A 24,626-nucleotide genomic window follows, 5' to 3' on the forward strand; every position below is an offset into this window, starting at 1 on the left:
GAGCTCTATGACTCTCTGAGATTTTTTCTTCACTGTTAGTATTAGATGCTATACTCTCAACATGTATTTGTTCTATCACATGATTTTCTTGAAGAGATATAGAATATTGCTTAGAACTACCTGAAACTGATGTTCCTTTCTACAACACCTTTCTTTCTTTGATGATTCTTTTAGGGTCAGGTACTGGATCATCTTGTGGCTTCTGAGGATTTCTCCGAGTATGCCTCACAAATTGAGCTAGCCCTATGGAGTGGAGTCGCCAAGAGGTTCGTCCTCCAGTAGAGTCGCCAGATAGATGATTACAACCCAAAAAGTGTCCAGACTTTGTCTATCATCAAAGTTGGATCTGTGTCGTCCCCCAGGGAAGTTGAGCTTCAGTCTCCTCTCCTCGGCAACGGTGTTAATTATGTTATCACTCCAGGAAACTCTCCTAGGTTGTAGCTCGAAGATGCCTGGTAACATATAAATCTTGAATATTGTTCTCTGAACTATTGGAATGGATTGGGGTTTGGATCAAGTCAGATGATTGTTTCAACTATGTTTTCACTCAAAACATGCATGAACACCCTCAGCTTAACAAGGCTTTAGACCACTAATGCTCAATAGTTTATAGATCCAATGCATAGATGGAGAATCCTAACTGTACCAGCGGATGCATACATAAACACATATGAATGGCTAGCTACAGAAAGTAAATGAAGCTTGCAAATCTAATTTATCAACGCAGAGATAAGATGACAGTTATCTGGCATTAGACACAGAAGAAAACATGAATAACCTATTCAAGTGCAAGCTTAGAACAGAGGAGGAGAAGGCAATTGAACATGTAATAGCAAAAGAAACTTGTATTACTGGAATGAAGATGAGACGCTGGGAGGAACAGAGTATCCACAGTCTCCAAAAGTTGAACCTTTGTTTCTTCTAACTTTCAGCCATTTATAGGCTTTTTACAATGCTCTCGGGCTCTCTAGGGCTCGAGATGTCTTAATCTATCCCCTCTGGCTTCTAACTACTTGACTTCATAACCAAATAGACATGAGAACATGGGCTATGTTTCTAACAAACACAGTAATCAAATTCTGGGAATTTCATCGCGCTGTCATGTGGCTCGCACGCGCTGTGATGTTCCACGATCATTTCTGTTAGTTCGGTTGATCGTGCTATTGTTTTTTCCTTTTTCGGCCATGTATTCTGTTATTTCAATTCAACTGTCCAACTGTCACAAACACTGACAAATCCAACAACTTCCTCCCTGGGTGACTGATGGGAAGTGGGGTACGAGGGCATATGGGCCGTTGGGTGGGATGGATCAATGGTTAGGATGTTGGTCGGGCGGCGAAGGACGAACTGAGGTAATCATGAACGAAGGTCATTGGATTGGGAGAGATGAACGGAGGAGATCAATCGCCGGAGGCCTGAAGTCGTGGCGGGAGCGAAATAAGTCCGAGCCATCAGATCTTGGATGGGCAGATCAGACGGCTATCGGGTGGAGGAGGTGCTCTAAAGATAACGCCCGAAAGAAGTTTAATTTGAGTGGAAATGGTTTCTATCAGGCAGTCAATTGGGCGGTAGGCGGTAAAGGTCGGAGCCTGCCCGATTCCATTCATCAGGCGCCACGTAATAGCGGAGGAGAGAGAGGAAAACCTTTATCGGGCAGGTATCCCTCTCGCTTGTTGCCCGCGCGATATGCGCAACAGCCATTAGATCTGGTGGGAATGATCTAACGGTGATGATTGATCGAGCATGTAACATCGGTCGTGTGAAGTGCGAGTCGTCGGATCGATGGGAAGATCGACAGCGGGGGGACACAGAGGTATGAGATGTCCTTGAGAAATGTGCAAAGGGCGTGTATGGGCGAAAAGGTAAGGTTTTCAGGGCAAAAATGGGTTAATTTACATAGGGTCAAGGTGAAAGTGGGTTTTGTTAGGATGTGAGGTTTGGGTTAGGATATGAGCGAACGAGAATGGGAGTGGAAGAGTGAGGAGAGTGGGGTGATGGACCGTGTGGGGACCTTTCCATGACAGCAAAACAGACCATTTCCTTCCTTTAGCCTTCAAAATAACAGCGTTGTACCTCAGGGCTAACAAATAGAAATCAACATCTACATTGAAATCAATGCATCTAGTGCATGCAATCAAATAGGGTTAGAAATCACCATCTACATTAAAATCAATGCATTTAGTGCAAGCAAACAAATAGGATTAGAAATCATATTGAAATCAATACATCTATTGCAAGAAATCAAATATCATAAGAAATCAACATCTACACTAAAATCAATGCATCTAGTGACAACAATCAAATAGGATTAGAAATCACCATCTACACTGAGATAAATGCATCTATTGAAAGAAATCATCTTCCCTCTCTCCCCCTCCATCTATATCTATATCTCCCTTCATCTCTCCTTCTTTATCTCAACCCCCCAAACACACGCTCTCTCACTCCATATCTATCAATCTCTATATCCCTCCCTCCCTCTCTCCATCTCTCTCTTCTTCCCTCTCTTCACTTTCCATCTATATCTCTATCTCCCTTTGTCTCTCTATATCACCCCCAAAACATACACTCTCTTTCTCCAATCTATTTATCCCTCCCTCCCTCCTCCTCTCCCTCCTTCTCTCTTCCCCTTCTCTCCCTCTCCCCCACTTCTATCTCTCTTCCCTCCTACTGTCCTCTCTCCCTCTCTCTCCATCTTCTTTATCACTCCCTTTCTCTCTCTCTCCACCTTTCTCTCTCTATTTCTTTCTTCTTACCTCCCTCTCTCTCCCGCTCCAACTCCATCTCTCGTTCCCTCCCTCTCTCCACATCCTCTCTCTCTTCCTTCCTCTCTCTCCCTTTCTCTCCCGCCTCTCTCTCTAACTTTGTTGCTATATCCCTCCCTCTCTCCTCTCTCCTCTCCCCCATTCTCTCCATATCTCCTTCTTTGTGTCTTTATCTCACCCCTAAAGATACACACTCTTTCTCCATCTCTCCCTCTCTCTCTCTCTCCACTTCTCACTCTCTATTTATTTCTTCTTTCCTCCCTCTCCCCCCCTCCAACTCCATCTCCCTATCCCTTTGTCTCTCCTCCTCTCTCCCTCCCTCTACCCCCCTCCAACTCCATCTCCCTATTTTTGTGTCTCTCCTCCTCTCTCCCTCCATCTCCCCCCCTCCAACTCCATCTCCCTATCCCTTTGTCTCTCCTCCTCTCTCTCTCTCAAGTCCGCTCTCATACTCTCTCTCTCTCTCTCTCTTCCCTCCAATCCTCTCTCTTCCCCCATCTCTCTCTCTCTCTATGTGTGTGTGTTACTATATCCCTCCCTCTCTCCTTCTCTCCCCCTTTCTCTCTATCTCTCCTTTGTCTCTTTATCTCACCCCTAAACATACACACTCTCTCTCTATCTCTCCCTTGACACACTCTCTCTCCACTTCTCACTCTATGTCTTTCTTCTTCCCTCCCTCTCTCCCTCTCCAACTCCATCTCTCTATCCCTCCCTCTCTCCTCCTCTCTCAAAAGTCCTCTTTCTCATCCTTCCTCTCCTACCTTCCTCTCTCTTCCCCCATCTCTCTCTCTCTCTCTCTCCTTGAATCTTCTCATTATCTCCTTCCCACTCTCCCCCCTCCATCTTTGTCTCTCCCTCTCCCTCTCTTAGCCTTCTCTAACTCTCTCACTCCTCTCCCCCTCTCTCTTCATTCCTCCTCTCCCCTCTCCTTTAGTTTATTTCCATCTCTCCCTTGTCACTCCCCCTATATCTCCACCTATATCACTCTATGTCTTTGTTCTTCCCTCCCATATATATCTAAGGTTAATATATATTATAATATAACAAATTTAATATTGTATTAATCCAAAGTTGAGAGGGTTAATATTAATATTATGGTTAATAATTCTTTTTTTTTGCATGGTATTTGGTCCATAGGCTTCACCTAAATATAACTTCTTTTTGAGTGTAAGAATAAAGAGGTTTATGGAGTAAAAAAAAAAATTTATTTATTTACCATACCTTTGGTTTATTTATATTTTTATTTATTTATCTCTTTTATTTACCATGGTATTTGGCCCATAGGCTTGGTATATAATTAGGATGTTAATTTCTAATCATGTTTGATATATTTTTATTTATTTACCATCTCTTTATAACTCTTTTATATTTATTTATTTACCATGGTATTTGGACCATAGGCTTGGTATATAATTAGATGTTGATTTCTAATCCTATTTGATATATTTTTATTTATTTACTATAACTCTTTATAACTCTTTTATATTTATTCATTTACCATGGTATTTGGCCCATAGGTTTGGTATAGAATTAGATGTTGATTTCTAATCCCATTTGATATATTTTTATTTATCTACCATACCTCTTTATAACTTCTTTATATTTATTTATTTATTTACCATACCTCTTTATTTCTTTACCATACCTCTAATTTATTTATTTATTTACCATGCCTCTTTATAACTTCTTTATATTTATTTATTTACCCTACCTCTTTATTTATTTACCATACATTTAATTTATTTATATTTTTATTTCTTTACCATACCTCTGGAGTAAATATAAAAAAAGTTTTATATATTTACCATACCTGTGGAGTGAATATGAAAAATGTTTTATTTATTTACCATACCTCTTGTTTATTTTTTATTTTTATTCATCTACCATACCTCTTTTTTGAGTGTTCATAAACCTCTTTATATTTTAAATTTATAGTGTTTATACATAATTATATTGATTTTTAAATATGGTCGGCACCGTCTCTCTTACCATACCTCTTTTCTTATATTTTAAATTTATAGTGTTTATACATAATTATATTGATTTTTAAATATGGCTGATGATTAAAAATGTTAAATGTTATTAAATGTTAAATGTTAAACATTTCCGGGTTGGGTTGTAGAGCGCCTCTCTTACCATACCTCTTTTTGAGTGTTCATAAACCTCTTTATATTTTAAATTTATAGTGTTTATACATAATTATATTGATTTTTAAATATGGCTGGCGTTAGATTAAAAATGTTAAATGTTAAACATTACGTTTACATGAGATCTAAATGTTAAACATTTCCGGGTTGGTGTTCATAAACCTCTTTATATTTTAAATTTATAGTGTTTATACATAATTATATTGATTTTTAATATGGTTGACATTAGATTAAAAATGTTAAATGTTAAACATTACGTTTACATGAGATCTACCTCCGGGTAAATGTTAAACATTACGTTTACATGAGATCTACCTCCGGGTAAATGTTAAACATTACATGAGATCTACCTCCGGGTAAATGTTAAACATTACGTTTACATGAGATCTACCTTCGGAATGTTAAACATTACGTTTACATGAGATCTTCCGGGTAAATGTTAAACATGAGATTTACATGAGATCTACCTTCGGGTAAATGTTAAACATTACGTTTACATGAGATCTACCTCCGGGTAAATGTTAAACATGAGATCTACCTCCGGGTTGGGGGTTGGGTTGTAGAGCACCTCTCGCTACATGTTTACATAAGATCTACCTCCATACTCAGTTGGGTTGTAGAGTTGTAGAGTGCCTCACTACATGTTTACATGAGATCTACCTCCCCTCCATATTGGGTTAAGTTGTAGAGTTGGGTTGGGCTTCCCATTCAACAAGTAGACATTCAAATCATATGTTTTTCAATAATGATCACATAATTGGTTTCTATTCACAAAGTGTATATGACCCTTGTTATTATGCCAAGTAGACATTCAAATCATATGTTTTTCAATAATGATCACATAATTGGTTTCTATTCACAAAGTGTATATGACCCTTGTTATTATGCCAAGTAGACATTCAAATCATATGTTTTTCAATAATGATCACATAATTGGTTTCTATTCACAAAGTGTATATGACCCTTGTTATTATGCCAAGTAGACATTCAAATCATATGTTTTTCAATAATGATTACATAATTGGGTTTCTATTCACAAAGTGTATATGACCCTTGTTATTATGCCAAGTAGACATTCAAATCATATGTTTTTCAATAATGATTACATAATTGGTTTCTATTCACATAGTATATATGTGACCCTTGTTATTATGCCAACCAGTATTACATATATATTTACTCCATTACATATACATTTAACATCATATATGACTCTCTTGAGCTTATCATATTCATATCATATATATTAGTCTCATATTACTCCATATAAAAACATTCTCTCAATTGAGCTTTAGCCTAGGTGGTTGGGAAGAATCGTTATGATCATCCCCACATAAGTTGAACTCTACCAAAATCGACATGTTCAAGCTATGGAATAGAGTAGTATATGTGGCACTCTTAAGTGAATATATATTGATCCCAATAACATGTCTCTTGCCTTCAAGTTGAGAAGGAAGGCCATATGCTCAAACTTAAACAAAATGATTCTTCTAACCAAAGTAAATCTTCAATAAAATGAAGTAATTTCTCCATCATCCATGAGCTGTACACTGATTGGTTTTGATGGGATTTAGTTCCCAACTTGTCTCAAAATCAAATTTCATGGAGGGGTTGAGGATGGAAGCCACTTTGGGGGAATTAAACCATCCCAAAAGACATCCAAGCTCAATAGAGCTTCACACAATCCTGACGCAAATTGTTCTTCCATCCAATAAAAAGGCAGGTTGGCCTCACTGAGGCTCTTAGCATAGTTAGCATTCCATTCCATTGTAAGAAAATTATTCTTCCCTCTCATAGATGAACTAGCCCCAACCCAAGCACAACATAGTTACAAAAGCCATCCATTAAACAGGCTACCCAGCGATTTGTTAAAAAACGGGATTTGTTAAAAAACAAAAAAAAATAAGCCTATCTATTAAACCACGTCAAATAAAATTCTCATCAAGATGGGCTTCGTTTGCTTTGATGCTCCAAATCCATTTGTTTTAACAATGTTTGACTAAGTCTAATAATCTTTAATGCCGAGCCAGTTCCAATCAAAGAACAGCCGAACCAATTCCAGTTAAAAGACGTTGAATTTTGTTAACAGTGCAGATCGATCCCTTCCCAGCAACTTATATTGATTCCTCCCAACAAAGCGAAAACGATTGCTTTTAAACAACCAAAAGTTATCTTTATTGCATTGGCAAATCCATTTCTTTTAATTATGAAAATTAATTCATATCTACTGCTGAGTCAATTCCATTCTGCTGGGATCAAAAGGAACACTGGTCTCCCGTAGCTTGGCCTCCGCTTGTAGTAAGTACCTGCCGCCTCTAAAAGCAACGACTCGTTGGGATGGCCTTCACAATCGCCTTCTCGCCTCTCCTTCAAACGCCAGCAAAGAACCTCTTTGTTTTTTTCCCAAACGCTATCCACATTCCTGGCAGCCAAGATTTCAATCCTCTTGCCAAAATTCATCTCGCAATGATTTGTTTGTTACTCCACTTTCCCTCTGTACTCGCTTCTTCAGTGGTGACTTGTTCGCTGGTCGCTTCGATTTGCTCGCATCTTTTTCCTCCTCGAAAAAGTTCCTGTGAATTTGCCCTGGATGTGGAGCTGCATGGTGTGGGGTTTCTAGCTCCACTTAAAGTCTTTTTCACTTACAGCAAAGTTCCTGTGAATTTGCCCTGGATGTGGAGCTGCATGGTGTGGGGTTTCTAGCTCCACTTAAAGTCTTTTTCACTTACAGCTTCCATCGAGGTCTTTGTCTCTCTGAGGCAGACCCTTAGCCATTGCTCTTTTTAAAACGAGTCTCTGTAAAACTTCTATACGTTTTCTCCAAAGAAAGAACAACCCCAGCAGCACTTGGGATCTCCTCTCACGTATCTAAAGATACAATAATATCATTGTACATAAAGAAAATAAGGTAACCTGAAATAATTTGCAGATTTACATTTCTACTAAATGGCCCTTGTGTTCCAGATAATATCATAATTTAATACAATACTTTATAAACTTTATAAAGCCTTGCTTCAAAGACACTATAAATATTAACCTTTATAAACTTTCATGAAACATGCGAAGCCTAAACCCTTATGTTCCGGATAATATCATAATTTAACACAATACTTTTGAAGCAAACCTAAACCCTTTTGTTCCGGATAATATCATAATTTAACACAATTCTTTATAAAGCCTTGCTTCAAAGATACTTAAAAAAAATTAAACTCCAATATCATAATTTAACACAATATTTTATAAAACCTTGCTTCGAAATCATTGGAACAATTTTAAAAAAGATGATGAAACATGCCGTTTAGTTTAAATATAACAAAAATTGTAGTAAAAATATCGTTTAGTTTAAATATAACAAAAATTATAGTAAAAATATTGAATTTAAATTAATGTAAGGATTAGAATTCCATCTGATTAGTAAAGACTTAAAATTCCATTATATTTTTTAAATATAATTATTAGTTTATTAATAAAAAATAATAAAATGTAATCAGATGTTAAACTTAAAATAATAATTGCAATATCACAATTTACCATGTATTATGCAGTCAGATGTTAAAGTCCAGTAAAAAAATTATAGAAAATAAAAAAATTATTTATAAAATTGAACTTTGTTAAACCAAAAATTGAGCGCCAAGTAATTAAGAGTCAACGCAATACCCATTGATGTATTGCAATATACTTGGACGGTTTTTCACAAGTCCAGGAATCTGTGACGCTGCTCTGGATTCTTTTGCACACCAAAATCAATAGAGTTAAAAAGTTCAATTTTATTAAAAAAATGCCACACTAATAGAAAACTTTTGACATAAAAGTATAATCACTGCTGCGCAGGGATAAATTATAAGATATTTTTTTACATTACATATATTATGAAAAGATTTTGATAACTACAAAACGTGTGAAACAAGCGAGATCATAATGAACCAGAAAAGGGTAATAAATCTCATGTTATAGTATGGTCAATAGCTTTATATATGGTATACAAAGCCGCGTTACATAGCATAACTAATGGTAGTCCTATATCGTAATTCAAGAAAGGTAAAAGTCTTATATCACAATATAGTGGAAAGCTTAATGTACAGATTGATGTTTACAAGCCCAAGCATGGGATGAACAGTCAGTGTTAAAAATCTAGGTCAACATCAAGCCCCTATGAAGAAGATTTTCAAATAAAACTGATGCAGAGCATCCAAACACCTTAGTGGAAAAAAAATTAAAGAAAGAAGACACAAGGGCAAAAACATGGACAACCAGGGTAACTTTGAACAAAATTCGGTTAATGAACAAATTTCAATTAAAAAATTAAAAAATCAGTTAAAACTGAATGTATGTATAACAAGATATTAAGAATTCATTAGTGAATCAAGAAACAGGAAAAAAAAACCTATGCGTATGAGAGAAGGAAAAATATAGTTGCTTAAGAATTCTTGATTAACGCTGAGATGCCTTAAATTGTAATCTGAGTTTGTTAAATTGTAATCTGAGTTTGTAAATAATGAATATAGTTGCTGGAGAATTCTCCTTAAATTGTAATCTGAGTTTGTAAATAATGAAAATGCCTCTTCGTGAATTTGTGTCTTTGTAAGTTTTTTGTTTGAATTGTGTCTTTGTAAGTTTTTTGTTTGAATTGTTTTCCGGTTTTCTTTTCAGCTGAAAATGAAAATATGAATGCCACAGAATAAGCATGGTTTTCTTTTCAGCTGAAAATGAAAATATGAATGCCACAGAATAGGCATGTTAGTGTACATAGTTTTCGGTAGATTTTTATGAAGAGTTGAGGGCCTGGCAGTATAATATGAAGTGTCAAATTACTTGCAATTACAGAGAAAGAGGGCATGAGGAGAGCCGCCTCCAAATCGTGTTAAAGCTTCGATACATTCACCATGGACAGCGCTACAAAGAGTGCAAGTGATCCAAATGCCCTGGCAGGGCAAGAGCTTGGGTGGTACATACTGGGGGATAACCAAGAACCCGTGGGAAATTACACAGTTGCTGAATTACGAGAATATTATGCGTCATGCTATTTCATAGAGGTACACTGTTATGGGCTGAGGGGAGAAATGATTGGATGCCACTATCTTCCATTCAGGTATTATATTCACTGGTTATTTCCAATGAAACACAGTTAAATGCAGAAGAGGATGACGAAGGTCCAACGATCGATGTGCCAATGGCGTGGCCGAGGATTGGCTAGTCGTGGTGGAGCAACAATCCGCAGCGGAAGCGTGTGTGGACCGAAAACAAGGAGAGGCTACTTGGTTTACGCGAAAGAGGGTCTGGAGCTTCCCAAGAATCTGCCACAACTTCTTGAAAAGATGAATGACTCATTGGCCCATAAGGCAAGTGAGACCTTGAGAAGCATTTCTAAAAGGCATCGTGGCCCATAACCCACAGGTCTCAAAGACGATTTATTACGATTTATTGGGAAAATGGGATTTTGGTTCACCCCAGAATCTCATCCCCATCCAGTGGTATCAAAGCGGGAGAATATTCCCTGTGGAAAAGAGATTTTGCATGCGAAAAAAGAAGAAGTACAGTTTTGCTGAAGATTTGTAAGCTTGTAATTTTTTATTTTATTTTGTGAAGGTGAGAAGATTGCAGCAAACCTGGAGCGAGAGCTCAATTGGTTCGAGAGGAGGAAACCGAAGAGATGCCAAAAGACTAAGCTTATGAGAGAAGCTTGGGAAGACATCTGGTAGCAAGGGAGGACTTGTTATTGCAGAGATTTGGTTGCAACTCACAGAAGACCATGAAAGCAGTTCCACTGACGAAGTGAACTGCCTCGATGCAAAAGTCGAATACATAAATCACATGATTAACTAATGAACTTCAACAGCTATTCAGACAATATTACAAATGGAAAGGCCTATGACAATTAAAAAGCAATGGCACTGTCTAAGATCCCACTTCTAGGTCTTAAGATAGAATCTGTATCATTTCACTGGCTAGCTGTCACAATTTGTTATGACAAACCTTGGTTGTGTTATTTATTGTTACTGCTTGGGGGATTAAAATTTTACAAGATTGAGAATCATAAGATTCTTATTGGATAGAGAGAAGAGCACAACATTCTTCACTGCCTTTCAAAAAATGTTATACATATTTTACAGTGTTTCCAACTCCAATGCCTTTCAAACAATGTTATACATTTTTACGAAGTGTTTCCAGCTATTAGACTCGAATACATGTCTACATTATAGTCAAAACCCCACTGAAGACCCCAAAAGTGGGATCTGCCAACCAACAATGCCCTACAAATTTTCTGAAACTTCTTCAATAAGATTTTGGCTGTAGTCTCATAACAATGAATGATTTATATGCACCAGTTATATCCTCATAAAACTTGTAGGAATAGCTAGCAATTCCCTTCAAAGGTGCATAGGAACGCCAATAGAATGGATATTTTTACTATGACATACCCAACAAATTGCGCTCTTAATTCCATAGACATGGCTCCGCTTTTATAGAATGTATGAAACAAAACATGACTAGCCCATAATATTTGTAATTTTTACAAATGAGTAACTTTGATGCATGCATAAAACAAATTATGACCTCATCACAGAAAATATCCTGATTTCAAGACACACAAACTCTCTCAAAACATAGAAAATATCTGGACAAGTTTCATTTGCCTGAAGATAACTCTATTTCTGGTTTTTATTGAACACTGTTTAGCGGAGGGAAGCTTTCAGTCATTATGATGGTATTGCTGCCAACGACTGAGAGAACAGGCCCTATGAATCACTTAAGGCCGTTCCAATGCTCACAAATCTGCACAACTGAGTGTACCATTAAGGAATATATTATAACTAAAAATATGTTCACCTGATAAAATGAGGGTTTCACTGGTAGTTAAAACTACTAAATCAATTTGAATATTTAAAGTAAATTATTTGGAAATACAAGGCCTGTTTCAAAAAGCCTGAGAGACTTCCCAATGCCCAAATTTACTGTTTTAGAAGAAGAATGTAAAGAATTCCCGCAGCCATGCATATGCCACTTTGAGAAGTGGCAAGAGTTAATTAAGGCGGACATATTTACAATCTAAGACAGGGAGCCATCTACAATACACTCTCCAGCTAACAACTTCCGCAAAATAATAATGTAGATCACTTACGGGATTCAGAAATTACCATCACAGGTCCCTTCATTTAACAAATCATCACTAAAAATTTAGTGTCAGTTGAGCAACTATAAAATTATTTAATGAAGAAACCCCGACGTAAGTACAACAACGAAAGTGAAATGATATCTTATTTATATCCTAGAGAAATGGGAAATATGTACAATAGATATAACAGCATAACTTTGGGAAATAACAATGTAGATCCGACACTATCCGCAAGCCATAGGAAGAAGAAACCAATATCATAACTTCACGAAGACACCCAGGTACAACAACCAATGAAACACAATGAAATGAAATGATCGAAGAAACACAACTGTAACTTGTAAGTACAACGATGCAACCATATCTTCCTTTTATCCCAGATTGTATGGCCTTCCAAGGAGACTCCAGAAAACATCTTTTTGAAAAAAACAAACTGCAGCAAACATTAAAAATACAAAATATATATATATATATATTTTCAAAATTTCGTAAAAAAACAAAACAGAACAAAAAAAGGCAAAAATCAAAAAAATAAGAAAATGAACATAATTTTTTCAGGCCAAAAACATTGCTCACCGAAAAAATAATGAACTTTCAGCGATCTGCCAAAAATACGGCCATGTTATTAAACACTCCACAAACAATTGAATCGAATTAGTTCAAAAGAAGTGGTAATAAATGCAAGAAACCTTCGGGTAGTACCATTACACAAGTGGCAGGCAGTTTGAAGTGACAGAGGATCCTGGTTTGACAGATGAATGGAAATCCTGCCAGACAATCATATACAAATTTGGCCAGTCTTGAGCACAGATAACATCCAATCATAACATACATCTCATGCTAGAATGCCTTCAGCAGTAAAAGTAACCAAATCAACATTCAATGAAAGAGCAATGCCAAAAAGCAGTAAGAATATAGTCCATGTTGCTTGTAAGTTATAAACAGAACTGTCAAATTACCAGAACTATTAAAAATTGTCAATGTGCTTCTACAAAAATTGTTATATTCAAACTGTAAGGCAGTGTAGATAAGATGACTTAATTTAGGGCTGAAATTACCAGATTGAAGCCTTTACAAACAGAGCATTCAGAGAGAAAATCTTGCATCATAAAATAAGCCTAGTTTTCACTGACAAAACTCGTCATATTATATTCAAAAAAACAGATCGCAGCATGTTGATTTAACCTAGTCTCCACTGACAAAACTCATCATATTTTATCCAAAAAAAAGATTGCAGCATTTTGATTTAGTGCTAAAATAACTTAATTGCAGTTTACTTTACAGATTGCACATTCAGAAAAATATTGCATCATATTGCATATGACAATTGGTATCACAAATAATCTAAGTGGTACAAAATTTCCAAGGAGTGCATCTCATACATCAGAGGTTCAACAATGGAATAAATCAAACAATACAGACAACTCAGAAACATCAAAAAATTGTTGTCTGTATCACATGAGAATTTTTTATGTCAAATATGACCAACGGATAAAAACTTGAATAGTCCTTATCTGGATGAACAGCAAGCTTTTAGCGCCCAACACCTACTCCAATACTAAGAAATCTCAAATTTATAGGCCTCAAAGTTTACTACTCAAAACCTGTCGCTTGTTTTGAGGCGAGATAAAGAATTGCGTGACAATAAAAATAAAAAAGATAATTTGAATATCTAGCGCAAAAGCTTTCTAACAAGGCCTCAGAGAAGATCAGCAACATTAGAAGGAAGCTCCTCAACAACGACATTGTAGAACCTCTGAACGTCTTGTAGCATTCTCTCATCATCTCTTGTAACAAAGTTAATTGCCACACCCTTCCTTCCAAACCTGCCACTACGACCAATTCGATGGAGATAGTTTTCTGGCTGGGTAGGAAGGTCATAGTTGATGACTAGTGAGACTTGTTGCACATCAATACCACGTGCCAGCAGATCAGTTGTAATCAGTACACGTGAGGATCCAGATCGAAATTCCCTCATAATGACATCCCTGGTGTTTTGATCCATGTCCCCATGAGTAGCGGAGACAGTGTGGTCACGAGCTGTCATCTTGTCCGTCAACCAATCAACCTTTCGCCTGGTGTTAACAAAAATAACGCTTTGTGTGATTGCCAGGGTCTCATACAGATCACACAGTGTATCAAGTTTCCAATCCTCTTTTTCAACATTGACATAGAACTGCTTGATACCCTCGAGTGTCAACTCGTCCCTCTTCACTAGAATCCTCACAGGCTTACTCATGAATTTCCTGGTGATCTCAAGTGCTTCAGGGGGCATTGTAGCAGAGAAAACACCCACCTGAATCGCTGAAGGGAGTAGCTGAAAAATATCATAGATCTGGAGAGACAAAAAGTTCAGACGATTGCATCAAAGAACATGAGGAAGCTTGAATATTAAAATCAATGCAAATCAGTTTCATAAGAAACAAGCAGTCAATTAATGAATCCATGTAAAACCAAATAAGAAGCATGAAGAAACCAAAGCCAAACAACAAGTCTGTGTAGGCAAGAAAATATACATATTCAGTAATGGCCCATCCAATTTCCAAATAATTAGAAACATTAAAACTGATATAGCAACCAGTACAGTCAGAATGAAGAAAGACCGGAAACATTATTATGGATGAATTCTAGAATAACAGAAGTGCATTAGAGTTTTAAGAGAAAACCACACCATACCCAGATATATAATCCAAGAGATACTGGCAAGGCATGAATCTAGCAGATAGCTGACTGGTGTATCGAACATAGTTCCACAACACTTGGATGTGAAAACAACACTTTCAAACACTCAACGAACATAGTTCACCAAATACATAATCCATGAGATATCACAGAGTCATGAATCTAGCCGATGACTGATTGGTGCAAAAGGTATGAATCTAGCAGATGGCTCACTTGTGCAATGATCACATTGTACTTTATTTTCAGATATTTATTGTTGCAGGTGCCAAAAGGCGAGCTGTCGAGCTTATCAATGTTCATGGTTGTCACAGAAGGAATCTTAGACACAAGTTTTACAACACCCAGACAACTCTGATTGTAAATATGCAGCTTTCTACCACCTCAATGAAATATTTTAAGATCATGAAAATCCAGTGATATCATCAAAAATAAAATAAAACACTGGTATGAGTTTGCCAGTCAGAAATAAGACTCTTCTCTTCAAAAATATTCATTCCCGGACCCATCATCATCATCATCTATATGATTATTGAAACGACCAAATAACTAAAAAATCTTATAATGGGGATGCTCAACCCCGAGTCATACTGGTTTGAGTCACAGGTTACTGGATACACACCAGACTGATGTTAACAATAGTTTTCTTATCTATACAAGGAAAGAGTTGCAGAAATTGTGGGTTACATGTAGCCTTTATTGACTGATTTTACAAAGGGTTTTTGCCACATGCTATAAAAAGCAAGTGAACCAAATGCTATACAGTTGTCCATCCTAATTAAAAGTTAATGTTTGAGCCATGTTTCTCTTAGATGTGCATTTACTGGATATGACAATTGCAGCAAAATCTCACATTTCCAAGGACAATGTCCAAAATCTCACATTTCCAAGGACAATGTCCAAAAGCTGAACTATGACACCTGCTGGCGTCAAGAAGGGGCCAATGTGACCTCACCAGCCCTCCTATCAATTCTAGCCAACTATCCTCTGTCTCAAAGGGGGTCACCCTACTAGATCTTAGGGATTTGGACAATTTGGGTTTAAGCTGGATGATAGGATTACCAAGGTTCTTTAGAGTAATTTTAGGGTTGAGTTCAAAGGAAAAGGACCCCAAACATACACAACCAAGAGTTACAAGGAGTAAAACCTTAACAAAATGATTTAAAAAATTTCTCCAAAAAAAAAACGGGAGGATAGACAGCCACTGCATTAGTTTGTCAAGATACTTTTAGGGCATATGGGATCAAGGAGCAGCAAACTTGAAGAGATTGGAGTAGATACAAAATTCAAATACTAGTAAGGGCGCGCGCCCATCAGAAATAAACAAGGGAAGTGTCTGACTACATTGTGATTAAGTTATTATATCTGTTTTTTAAGTTTTGATTCTATGAGAAGAGGTGATATAGACCAGGAAGGTTTCAAAATGAAATTAAAACACGATCGTAAGCATAAACTTTTACTGGGGGGCAAAAAGTATATATGAAAACAATTTGGTTGAATGAAAGTAGATATATGAAAACAATATGGTAGATACCTGGTCTTTGAAACCCCTGGAAAGCATTTCATCGGCTTCATCCAGCACAAACATCTTGATGCAATCGGGGCGAAGAGAGTGCCTGCGTAACATGTCAAACACACGGCCCGGGGTTCCAACAACAACATGAACTCCACTCATGAGTATACGCTGATCATCGCGAACACTGGTTCCACCTACGCAGGCATGAACTTTAACCTGCAAGTAATCCCCGAGAGCGCGCATGACCTTTTCGATTTGTTGTGCAAGCTCTCGGGTGGGGGCGAGAACCAAAGCCTGGCATTCCAGCGAGCCATAGTCGAGTTGCTGCAGAATTCCGGAACAGAAAGTCGCTGTCTTGCCCGTTCCAGACTGGGCCTGCTGTATCACATCAAGACCCTTGCAGAACGGCACTATTCCCCTCTGCTGAATCGCAGATGGCTTCTCAAACCCTAAAACGGATTAAAAGTACATTTGAACAGTAAAAACTCGATGAAACTATTAGTTTAACCAAAATAGAAAATACATTAGACACTCGAAGAATGGACGAAAACCCTAGAATGCTAAATATACCATAGGCGTAGATGCCTCTAAGAAGATTCTCGTGTAAGCCCATTTCATCGAAGCTTTCGTGAACTTCATCGTAGCTTGCGAAGAGCTCGTCGCCTTCTGTTGAAAGTCTGCGCTGTTCAAAAAAAGTCAAAATCAAGATAACAAAAGAAAAATAAAAATGGAAAAACATTGGAAAGAAATATATTGAACATCAGCCCATCGAAATAAGCAAAGAAGGGAGGGCGAAAGCAAGTACATTTCCTTCATCTTGGCGTCATACTGACGAGCGTCGAACAAAGTCGCATCTGCTATCGTTCCGGCCATGATTATTAAGATTTAATCCAAGCTGCGCAGAAACAACAACACCGTAAAATAAGCCATTTTTTCTCTCCAAGTAAATCACATCCTCCACTCTACGCTGCTGAAGAAAACCGAAGCCCCGCCGCCACAGAGTTGTATAAAAATGCCCCAAAAACTCATAGATAAATAAAAGAAAGTTGATTTAAAAGAAACCGTGCAGGAAAAAGAAAACGAGCCTGAGATCAAATAGCAGAAATGGTTCGCCAGGCCAATTCGCAGAGCAGAGCGGACAGCAGCAGCAACGGCACAAAGAGGAAGAGCTTAGGGTATGCCTTCGCCTCTTCTACGTTAGGACCAGCAGGTTATCCAGTTTCTCGACCGGCTATACACGGTGAACTCGTCCTCACTAATACTTTTTATATCAAGAAAACCTCTAAAACCGCTTTGGAGGGTCACGTGACATTTTGCCCTTTTTCTTTTTTCTCTTTGGGGTTTATATCAATTTTGTCCCAAAATGGTCCCATTCCTAAGGGCTTGTGTCCTTTCTCGGGTCCATTTGGTTTGTCTTTCACAAAACCCTCTCCCTCTCTTTCCATCATGTTCATTGGAGACATAACTTCATGGGTTCTTGGTTCGATTTACGGCGGTAAGTTTCAAATTGGAAAGTAAAAATGTTGTTTAAATTGGTTAGACCAAAAGATTAGGCACTATTATTGATAAAGATTTCTATAAGGATATGTTAAGACATCTTGACTATAGTCGAGTTAAGAGATATTAATCTATGTATTAAGGTTATATTAATTTAATTTTCGAGTTAAGAGATATTAATCTATGTATTAAGGTTATATTAATTTAGTTTTGGAGTTAGAGTAGTTATTAATGGGTTTTATCTTTATTTTTGTTTAGTTATTATTTGTTGGCAGTTGTCTTTAGTGTGGTTTTTTGGATTTTCTGGTGCCTGAATCTTATGGAAAAACTTGAGGTGAAATCTTGATTTGTGTTATTTAAACTGTTTTTTGACTGTATATATGGATTCACCACCCTGAAAAACTCCTAGGACACTTTTATTGTGCAGGAGTTACTCATCAAGCTTGTGATTTCAATAAATCCTACCAAATTTTAGAGAAATTAGATCGGAAAAACCCCACCAAAAAAAACTTCCAAAAAAACATGGCAGATTTAATGCTTCGCTTGAGAAATAAGCAAACAATAAAGCAAAGATTAGAGAAGGATGTTAGAACACAAGTCAACAATAGAGCAATTACAAGAAAGGGGATGGCATGTATTACTAAACAAGGAGTTTCCAAAGTATTATTCTTAAATGCATCAAAATATTTAATTACACCAATTTTAATAATGAAAAGATGGAGAGGGAGAATTTTGCTTATGACATAAGCATGGTATTTGCCATTTGGTAAGGCAATGTCACCCTTCTCTCTTACTTAATTGTGTCATCCACTTGCTCTCTTATCTTTAATGTGATGTATAATAGTGATTTGGAGAAGGTTTAATTCCCGAGATAGATAAGATTATTTTATTTTTCAACTTACATGTTGGAGCCACTACCATGAAGAGATTAATTTGTTTTTTATCACTAAATTGTTGTGGATATTCTATTGGAGCCACTACCATGAAGACATTAGTTTGTTTTTTATCCATAAATTGTCGTGGATATTCCATTGCACAATTTGTCGCAACAGATCTGATAAAATTTATTTAAATCCAAAATCTATATTATGAGGGTTATTTTTTTTTTGATTTATGGATTAATAAGTTGTCGTGTTTTTCCTATACATGTGAAATATAAAAATGCAAAATATAGAGAACGTATAAAAACAATCACTCACAAACCATGAGACATCAAGATATGGTCTAAGAAACCGTTTTAGGAGAAAACCCCACTAAAAGGCGAGGCTACTCTACTCTCTCTTTCTCTAAATGGAAAATGGTGTAAATACAAAGGATTGAGACCTATGGCTCATGGGCTGCTACAAAATACAAACCCTCTCTATTCTACCCTCTCTTTATCCACTCTCATCTACTATGCTCAACTACGAATCAAAATGCACTAGAATAGAATCAAACCCCTTTTCCTCTTGGTGGTCTAGTTATAACACATCTCGATAGTCAACTAGGGGTTAAATTTGACCCATTCAACCCTCAATATGAATTACAAGTCGACTTTTCTAGAGCCTTCTTCATTAGGGTCATGTGGCTAACCCCTTTTCTCTGAGTAATGGTGTTGATGTGGCATTCTCCCGAATCATGGCGGTCAAAATAGGAAGGTCAACTTCTGAGTGGCATAACTTTTGCATACAGACTCGGTTTGAGGTCTTTCTTGCATTGTTGGAATGTTAGCAGTCTTACATAAGCAAGAGTTTTTAACCCTGGAAAAACTTTAGGAAATGCATCAAATTGCCTCTGAAAGGTTTAATATTCTAATTCACCATATTGGGGCCCACTGATAAAAAAATGGTCCCATGAGCTTATTTCTCTCATTTTTCCTCTCTAAAGGCATCAAGATGGGTGCCAAATAATGTAATGATCCAATTTGAATCACACCTCCCCATTTTGGGAGGTTTTTGGTCCCTAAAACCATTTATTGAAAGAGGTGGAGAAATTTTTCCTCTACCTTCTCCTAGAGTACCATTTATCCTTGCGTGGAAGTTGTCTTCTCAACCCGATCTACCAAAGGTCATGCTACCCTACTTGTAGTTCTTGACCTATTTTGCAAAATTGTACCCTCAAACAACTATGCCTACACATATGGTGCCAAAACCTCTATAAAAGGTAGGACTTGTTCCTCTTCTTGATCCAGCATAAAAGGCTCATGAGGTTTCATAATTTCCACATTCACCACTGAATGAAAAATGGTGTAGATATAAAGGAGTGAGAATTATGCCCCATCAACTACTATAGAACACAAACCCTCTCTGTTTTGTCCTCTCTTTGTCCACTCTCATCTACTCTGCAACTATAGATCAAAATGCACTAGAATAGAATCAAACCCTTGTTCTTCATAGTGGCACAGTTATAACACAACCCAATAACCAAGTAGGGGTTAAATTTGACCCATTCAACCCCAAATATGAGAAAACAAATCGACTCTTCTATAGTATTCTTCATCATGGTCATATGGCTAGCCCCTTTTCCATGAGTAATGGGGCTGATGTGGTATCCTCTCAAATCATGGTGGTCAAAATAGGAAGGTCAGCTTCCAAGTGGCATAACCTTTGCATTCGAACTCAATTTGAGGTCTTTCATACATTGTTGGAAAGGCATCTAAGTTTTGAATGGCTCTAAAAGTCTTGCATAAGTGAGAGTTTCTGAACCCTAAAAAACTCCATGAAAAGCCTCAAACTCTCTCTAGAAGGTTTAAAACCTCAATTCACCAAATTGGGACTTGTCGTTAAAAATGGTCTTGTGAGTTGATTCCTCCCATTTTTCCACTCTAAAAGCATCAAGATGGATGACAAATAATATAGTGATCAAATTTGGACCACAACTCCCAATTTTGGGAGACACGGACTATAATCCTAAAACGAGAACTCCAATCCAATAAACCTCTATTTTACGCAAAAAATGTGAAAAATGCCCTAATAAATAAATAAATAAATATTTTAAAAAATGGTGATGTTGCGTCACCCTTTTTAAGGGTTAAAATTCCAACATTGTTTATCCATGGCATTAATAACCAAATTCATGATCATGGAAAACCTCAAAATCCAACAAATTTCAACCATGGCATTAAAAGATCAAATAGCATAACACCGAAGAACGTTAAAATTCTAACATTTTTCAACCATGCAATTAAAAGCAAATATCATGAGTACAAAAAATCTTAAAATTTCATCATTTTTCAAATATGGCATTATAAACCAAATATCATTGCCATAAAAGCTTTAAAAAACAACTAATTCAAAGAGTAATTCTACCAAGAGCAAAAAAAATAAAAGCTAAAAAGTATAGCTCTTTTCAGATCTTTCTTTTTTTTAACAAATTCGATTACTAGATTTCTATTCCAAAAAAAGAAAAAAGAGGGAGACATGCTCCCATTACATCAAGCCAAAATGGGAGAAGGCATCCTGGAAGAGAAACAGAGGGCAAACAATCCCTATCTTCCAAGCTCTTCCCCTTTTGTTTCTGAGGTTACTAATTGCACTATCCTTATAAATACTTACATATTGATTCAACAACAATTTACACCTACATAACATAAAAAAACTAGTAGCGGAAAGACTTTGCAGAAAAGAGAAGAATGAGGCAATTACAATTAATTTTTGTTGACTAAGGGTTCCTAATGGGGCTGAGTCTAATTCTTGCTGCTTTGAACATTAGAGTTTTCTCTTGTCTAATTAATAAGTAAACTCTTCAGATAATTGATCATTTCCTCCAAATGACTGCACTTTTGTTTTAGCGCAGACATTTCTTTCCTCTGCTCTTCCATTTGTCTCTTTAGGAAGGAATTCTCATATTTTGCTTCAAATTTGTAGTCTTTGATCGTTTCTCTAACCTGCTCAATCATGAATTTGTTAGCCCGACATATTGCGCAGTTTTCACACTTTGGGACATCTGCAAGCGGGTTCCGATGCATTTTTCCTAAAGGAAGAAGGCAACCAATCCAACAAAGAATAGAAGGGAAAATAAGAAACAGGGTGACAAAACAAAAGCAACCTCTAGACAGACCCACAAAGACCCACAGTTGCCAGAGAGAGGGAAACCAGGCTCCGAAAGCAAAAGCCACGCAAGCTGTGTGGAAGTTGAAGAACCTGGGAGGTGGGGGCCACCATAGCTGCATGATGGCGAGGGCAACAGGAGCTACGCGAAGGCAAAATGATCGAATCCGCCTCTAGAGTTGTGCAAGGGTGGGGGCCACTTTAGTTGCGCGAAGGCAAAAGGATTTGGAAAACAACCACCAGAGTTGCACGAAGGAGAGAGGCAAGGCTAAACAGAGAAGATAAGCTCAATCCCCAAAGGGGCGCAGCGACAGATACAGGAAAAAGGATTTCTGAGACAGAGGGGGAGGAAATTGAGGGTGAAGATGGCAGAGATAAAATAAGACGAGCGGCGTGGAAGAATATATTGGTGTGCAGCATGCCATATCAAGGAAGAGAACATCAACTTTTCACGGGAAGTTTGAGTAGTTGCAGTTCGCTTGATAGTCATAGACTGACTATCCTGTCTATTCTTAGGGATTTCCTTGGATTTCATGATCTTCTGAGATCTAACCATTCGAGTTGAATTGACTATTTCCCACCTTGATGTTCTCTCTTTGATTCCAATTCTCTGCACAGTGAGGCAAGAGATCCTATGGGATCAATTTCTGAGCAATTGCATTATCAATTCTAGATTCTCCCATAGGATGGTTGACAACCAGATTTGGCTGCATGTCGGCAGTACGATTATTTTCTCTAAAGATTTTCTTGAAGGTGACTTCACCTATGAACTGCAAATTTTTTCCCACCCTTTTTTTATTTGTCTCAAGGCCTTGTTCTTGGGGCTTCTGCTTTCCACCATCGATTGGATTATTATTAAAGAGTCCCCCATTATGACCAGATTCTTCATACTTCTTTTTTCAGAAGAAAAAAACCAGATAGATTATATTAAGAGAATATAATGAAACTTTGATACAGCAGTCAAATATTCCATATTGTCTGGAGACAACCACGGCAGAACAAAAAAAAACCGAGAATGGAAAATATACAGATATACAGATATAGATTGACTATGCGGAGAAAGTCCCGTGCCAGCATGAGGCAAAATGAGATCATTGGTCCTAATGAGAAAGGAAACAGAAATAGCGAGAGCACCATAAGCATATCGACCCAGCGAAGACCGCGGCTGGAAAAGTATACAAAAAAGTCAACATCAGAACCTGTAGGAGAGAGATCCCTACACATCAGGAGCGATAGAGAAATCAGATATCCGCAGCAAGATGGATACAAGAGGAGTTCTGAGATCTTGGAAAATACAATCATTTCTCCACTTCCATAAGAGCCAGATAACCGAAACAAACATGGAGCGAAGAGAGATGCTTTGCTCACTCCACCACCTGTAGCCCTCCTGTACAGAAGCAAAAACGCGGTAAGGGAAACAAAAGGATAAAGACAATTCATACCAGATTTGCAGAGTGTGGTCACATTGAAAAAACATGTGAACATTAGTCTCGTGATCCGAGAGGCACATAGAACAACGACCAGGACCATTCCACCCCTTCTTTTGAAGAACCTCCCAAGAGAGGTTCCTGTTGGAGAAGACCAACCATGAAAAAAGAGTAATTTTGAGCGGGCATGTCACTTCCCATAGTGGCATCGGAAACATTGAAGTTGTGGCAGCAGGGAGACCATCTATCATTGCAATGTAAATGTCCTTGACCCGGATTGGCTGTGTTGATTTCGATATGGACCATACCAGTTTATCTTTATTACCCGAACGCTGAACTTTGCTTGATAGGTTCTGGATCACCAAGGCCCATACCAGATTCTTCATACTTCATTGCCTTAAGATTTCCGTTCCCAAGAGGATGCCATATGCTTCTACCGTGTTGTTGGATAGTTTTCCTAATCCCCATTCATAAGTAATAGGATTTTTCCCTCCTGGGTCAAAAAGGATACCTCCTGCTCTAGCCTTGCCTGGGTTGGACTTAGAAGCACCATCAAAAAGTAAGCAGGGCCTATTTAAATTTTATGTCCATGTTTTGAACTCCTCTTTTTTAATTATGATTTTCCATTTCTGCATGCTATTAGGAGATTTGCTGATGTGTATTTTTTGTTGCTTGCTCATCGCGGATTTAGCCCAAACTCTTTCCTCGTGCTACATGTGTTTGACATCTATTTCTTTAACTCCTTTACAGTTGATGAATTCAGATGACATGCTCCATGTTTTAGCCAGGACTGTTCTAGTATTTGGGGTGCAATCTTTAAAGATCCTTTGGTTTCTTGCTAACCAGATTTGTCAGCACATGAATGAGGGAAAACTCAACCAATATCTTTTTATTGTTTCTTTATTTTTGAAGGAAGGTGGATATTTTTTTCCCTAGGTTGATAGTTGTTCATGTAAAGGCAATGATTGTAGGATACTAACCTCCAAGGGACTAACAAGCCCTTTCCAATAGGCCCTAGCAAAGGGCATCCCACAAAAAGATGTTGAATATTGTCTTCACTTCCTTGACACATAGCACAACATGATGGGCCTTCATATCCTTTCTTTTTAAGATTATTTGTGGTCAATATTTTACCTTTGAGCAGCGTCCACATGAAAACTTTGATTTTTGGCAATGTTTCAATTTTCCATGCCTCCCTCCAAAAATCCCAGTCTCAATTTCCATGCTGATGTAAAGTAGCATATCCAGATTTGACTGAGTAATCCCCTCCATCAGGATCCCAACGAAGGGAATCTTTTAAGTCTAGACTTAGTGGAGCAGCCCCCTTAAGATGTGAGATTAGGGACTTCCACTAAGGGACAAGGCCGTGAGGGAGGTTGAGAATCCTCCAATTTCCCTGTTCTCCATCTCTCCAAAGAGATATGTCATCCAGAGTAATGATTCCTTTTGATTT

General features: G+C 37.5%; 1 protein-coding gene across 1 annotated transcript; it reads right to left on the reverse strand.

Moving 5' to 3' along the window:
• Nucleotides 1-13,711: 13,711 nt before the first annotated feature.
• On the reverse strand, nt 13,712-17,236 carry LOC149185691 (eukaryotic initiation factor 4A-1). The gene is made up of 4 exons (XM_089410777.1): nt 17,027-17,236; nt 16,792-16,898; nt 16,240-16,670; nt 13,712-14,361 (listed from the first exon to the last, which is right to left on the reverse strand). Exons 1-4 carry the CDS (start codon nt 17,092-17,094, stop codon nt 13,726-13,728), a joined length of 1,242 nt encoding a protein of 413 aa, XP_089266903.1. The 5' UTR covers nt 17,095-17,236; the 3' UTR covers nt 13,712-13,725.
• Between the last annotated feature and the right edge of the window lie 7,390 nt (nt 17,237-24,626).

This window comes from Pinus tabuliformis, chromosome 3_1 (genome assembly GCF_031772625.1).
Source record: "Pinus tabuliformis cultivar Carrire ecotype Pingquan chromosome 3_1, CPIR1, whole genome shotgun sequence".
Lineage (NCBI taxonomy): Eukaryota > Viridiplantae > Streptophyta > Pinopsida > Pinales > Pinaceae > Pinus > Pinus tabuliformis.

What these genes read in the sequence shown, in the direction of transcription:
- LOC149185691 (XM_089410777.1), bottom strand. Translation starts at nt 17,094, where the DNA reads ATGGCCGGAACGATAGCAGATGCGACTTTGTTCGACGCTCGTCAGTAT. An exon ending in TAGAGGCATCTACGCCTATG is followed by an intron (nt 16,671 to 16,791) that starts GTATATTTAGCA and finishes AATCCGTTTTAG; the next exon opens with GGTTTGAGAAGCCATCTGCG. An exon ending in CCAGGGGTTTCAAAGACCAG is followed by an intron (nt 14,362 to 16,239) that starts GTATCTACCATA and finishes TTGTCTCTCCAG; the next exon opens with ATCTATGATATTTTTCAGCT.